This window comes from Marmota marmota, unplaced genomic scaffold, assembly GCF_001458135.2.
Source record: "Marmota marmota marmota unplaced genomic scaffold, marMar, whole genome shotgun sequence".
Taxonomy (NCBI): domain Eukaryota; kingdom Metazoa; phylum Chordata; class Mammalia; order Rodentia; family Sciuridae; genus Marmota; species Marmota marmota.
In genome coordinates, this window is record NW_025999998.1 from 23,535,100 (window position 1) to 23,538,254 (window position 3,155).

General features: G+C 48.9%; 1 protein-coding gene across 1 annotated transcript; it reads right to left on the bottom strand.

Annotated features, from left to right (window-relative positions):
- Positions 1–1,126: 1,126 nt before the first annotated feature.
- Positions 1,127–3,149, bottom strand: LOC125617916 (msx2-interacting protein-like). The gene is made up of 2 exons (XM_048806960.1): positions 1,989–3,149; positions 1,127–1,952 (listed from the first exon to the last, which is right to left on the bottom strand). Exons 1-2 carry the CDS (start codon positions 2,856–2,858, stop codon positions 1,230–1,232), a joined length of 1,593 nt encoding a protein of 530 aa, XP_048662917.1. The 5' UTR covers positions 2,859–3,149; the 3' UTR covers positions 1,127–1,229.
- Between the last annotated feature and the right edge of the window lie 6 nt (positions 3,150–3,155).

The following is a 3,155-nucleotide window of genomic DNA, read 5'->3' on the forward strand; positions in this document are numbered from 1 at the left end:
AAAAGACATCTGATTTATCCTGTAACCAGTTTCTCTTTATTGTTAACATTTTACCTTACTATGATACATTTGTCACAACTAAAGAGCCCATACTGATTGATCATTGTTAACTAAATTGTATATTTTTTTCAGATTTAACATTTTATTTTCCCCTAGGATCCTTTCTATATTCCACTATCTGTTCATGATACCAGTTAACATATAGTAATCATGTCCACTTAGCTTATTTTTTAATGTAACATTTCCACAAACTTTTCTAATTACCTTAGTCAGAATCTTTTGTAGAATTTCCCTCAATTTGGACTTGTATAATGTCTTTATTATATTGGGTTGATGTTTTTTGGGGAGGAAGATCACAGAGGTGATATGCCATTGTTATCATATCATATCAAGGGTATANTGTATTAAGCGCCTCTCTCTGTCCACTCTCTCAGGGTCAAAAGTCCGCTCTTTATTTGTCTTTTCATTTTTGGCATAGCGCTCCAGACGACACTTGTCCACTTTATCGTACTGTGGTGGGGAGAGGGAGCTGCAGCTGCCACTCCGGTCTGAGGACCGGCTGTAGAGTCTCCTCTCAGAATCACTGGGCAGCCTCTCTGCCTGTGAGGGAGACGCACCAGGGCTCTGAGGCCGTTGCAAGTGCACTGGACTCTGGCTCCGCTCTATGGGCCTCCTCTCATGGTCTCTGTCCCGCTCAGACTCAAATCTTTCGCCTTCTCTCTCCCGTTCCCTTTGCCTGTAACTGTATTCCCGAATATCCTGGTCATAAGGATCATTCCTGTAATCCCTGTATTCCCGAGGATCGTCATAATAGCGTGACTCATAGTAGTCCCCCTGGTATGTCTCCCATTCTGAGTAGAATTCTCTTCCTCGAGCTGGGTAATCCCACCTGGAGTCCTCTGGATATGTTCCTGGAGTGCGAACACTCTCGTAGTATGTCCGATCTTGGTTATAGTCATAGGATCCCCTTCGTTCTTCTCTCCTTTCTGTTAACATCTCATAGAAGTCTCTGATATCCTGACCAGATTTTTCCATGCAGTGATAAAATGCCAGCTGACTTTCTCGATTTGCAAAATCCACCTTAATTTTATTCCCACCGAGTTTCCTCCCCTTGGTCCCTTTTACAGCTGCTTGTGCATATTCAATCTCATTGTAAAGAACTAGGGCCATGCCTTTCAAACGGTCAAACACCACCTTCACCACAGGCCCATATCGGCAGAAATGTCTTGTTAAATATTGATCCGACACATTTGAAGAAAGCCCATCCAACCACACGCAGTTTGTAGGCATGCTCTTTCCAAAACCCAGCTTGAGGCGATTATTTCCAAGGTACTCCCCCCATCCATCTTCTTAATAGCTTTACTAACACTGGCAATGTGACAGTATTGCAAGAAGGCATATTGAGGAACTCCATTTACTTTCTTGATATCAATATCCACAATTTCTCCAAAGCGCTGGAAAATATTTCGAAGGTCATGATAAGTAGTGGTTTTTTCAAGGTTGCCAATAAAGAGAGTTCTTGTTGCTTTGGGATGAAATTCATCTATCCTTTCATCCAAGGGACAAAATTCATTTTCACTTTCTGTTTCTGGCCCTATCCACGCTGTCACTTCAATCTGCATGCCAAAGAACAGTTTCCCTTTAGATGCAGTCAATGCTTTTTCTTGGTCCTCTTGCTGCCGAAAGAATACCAGACCATACCTCTCTTCAGAAGCTCCATGTATCTGCACTGAGGTCACCTTGCCAAATTTCTTAAATTCATGGAAAAGGCCATCTTTAAGGCTTGTATCTGTAGAGCGTACTGGAAGATTCTGAACATTGATCCCAAAACTTTTACGGGGTTCATCTTTTTCCAGAGATGAAAGCAACTGGGAAGTGGGTGCTGGGACAGCTGCAGATTGAACTGATCGGGCTGGAGAGTCATCACTTGAACTGCTGCTGGAATCACTGCTAGCATGTGTGAGGCTCTGAGTTGAATCCCCAGCACTGTCACTGCTGGTACTACTGCTGCTGCTGATTGAATCACTACTGGAGGATCTGCTCCTAGAGCCGCTGCCGCTAGGGGACCTGGTGGGTCTAGACGCTTCGCTAGCCAGTCTCTGAGGAGACTGATTCCTAGACTGGGACGAATGTGGAGAGCGACTCCTGCTGTGCTGGTAATTCCGCTCTGGCCTTCTGCCTCTTACCTCCCGGGTAATATCATCCCTGTAGATATCCCTGTGTACCACACTGGGCAGTGTAAACTGCTCCCGAACCCTAGGTTCGTATCCGGGGTCATGAGCATCAAAGCAGTTTGGACTTCGACTCCGAGAAGTATAATAGAGCCCATGTTGTAAAGTCCCCTCTCGAGGATCTCTGTAGTAATCCTGATCATAATGTCTTGTCCGATCAAATGCTCCTGTCCCCCATTCATGGTGTCCATAGGCACTATGTTCATAAGCATGCTCCATGTTATCTGAAGCCCCATCAAGTCTCCGCTCATAACGTCCTTCTCGTGCATGAAGTGATGGTGGAGGGCCGTAAGCAGGCCCTCCACCACCTCCTCTGAACCCAGACACCTCTCTACTACGAGATGCTATGGAAACTGTATCATCCAAACCCCGAGCAGCACTCGGAATGGTGCCTGGTTCATTATAATCCGTGCGTAGGTCTCTATCTCCCATTTTGTTGACAGAGTTGTGAGCTTTCTGTGCACTTTTGATATCCACAAAGGCAGCCACTCCTCCTTCAGATCCCCTCTTAGGGAGAATTTTGACACTTTCCACGCGGCCACATCGTTTGAAATGCTCGATGATCTTCTCCTCCCCCACGTTCTCCGGTAAGTTGCCCACCCAGAGGTGCCTGGTTTCCCGGACCATGCTGGGCGGCGTGCCGGCGACCGCGGTGGCTGGTTCCCCCTCGCCGGCTTCGTACGAGGCCGTCAGCGCCGGGAGGCGGGCGCCGGGGCGGCGGCGGCGGCGGCTGCGGCGGTGGCGTCGGCAGCGGCGGCGGCTCCTCCGGCTCCCCCGGGTGCAGAGACCATCCCTCTCCCCCAGGTTCTGACTCTCGGGCCTCGCAGCTCCGCTCTGCCGCCACCACACACCCGAAGCCGACCCTCGCGCTCCGGCGGCGCATGCGCGCGGGCGGCGGCGGGCGGGGGGAGCGGGAGGAGGGGC

Coding starts and splice junctions, on each gene's coding strand:
- LOC125617916 (XM_048806960.1), bottom strand. CDS start 2,858: ATGGTCCGGGAAACCAGGCACCTCTGGGTGGGCAACTTACCGGAGAAC. Junction 1,953..1,988: donor GCAGTAGTACCAGCAGTGAC/AGTGCTGGGGAT, acceptor CTCACACATGCT/AGCAGTGATTCCAGCAGCAG.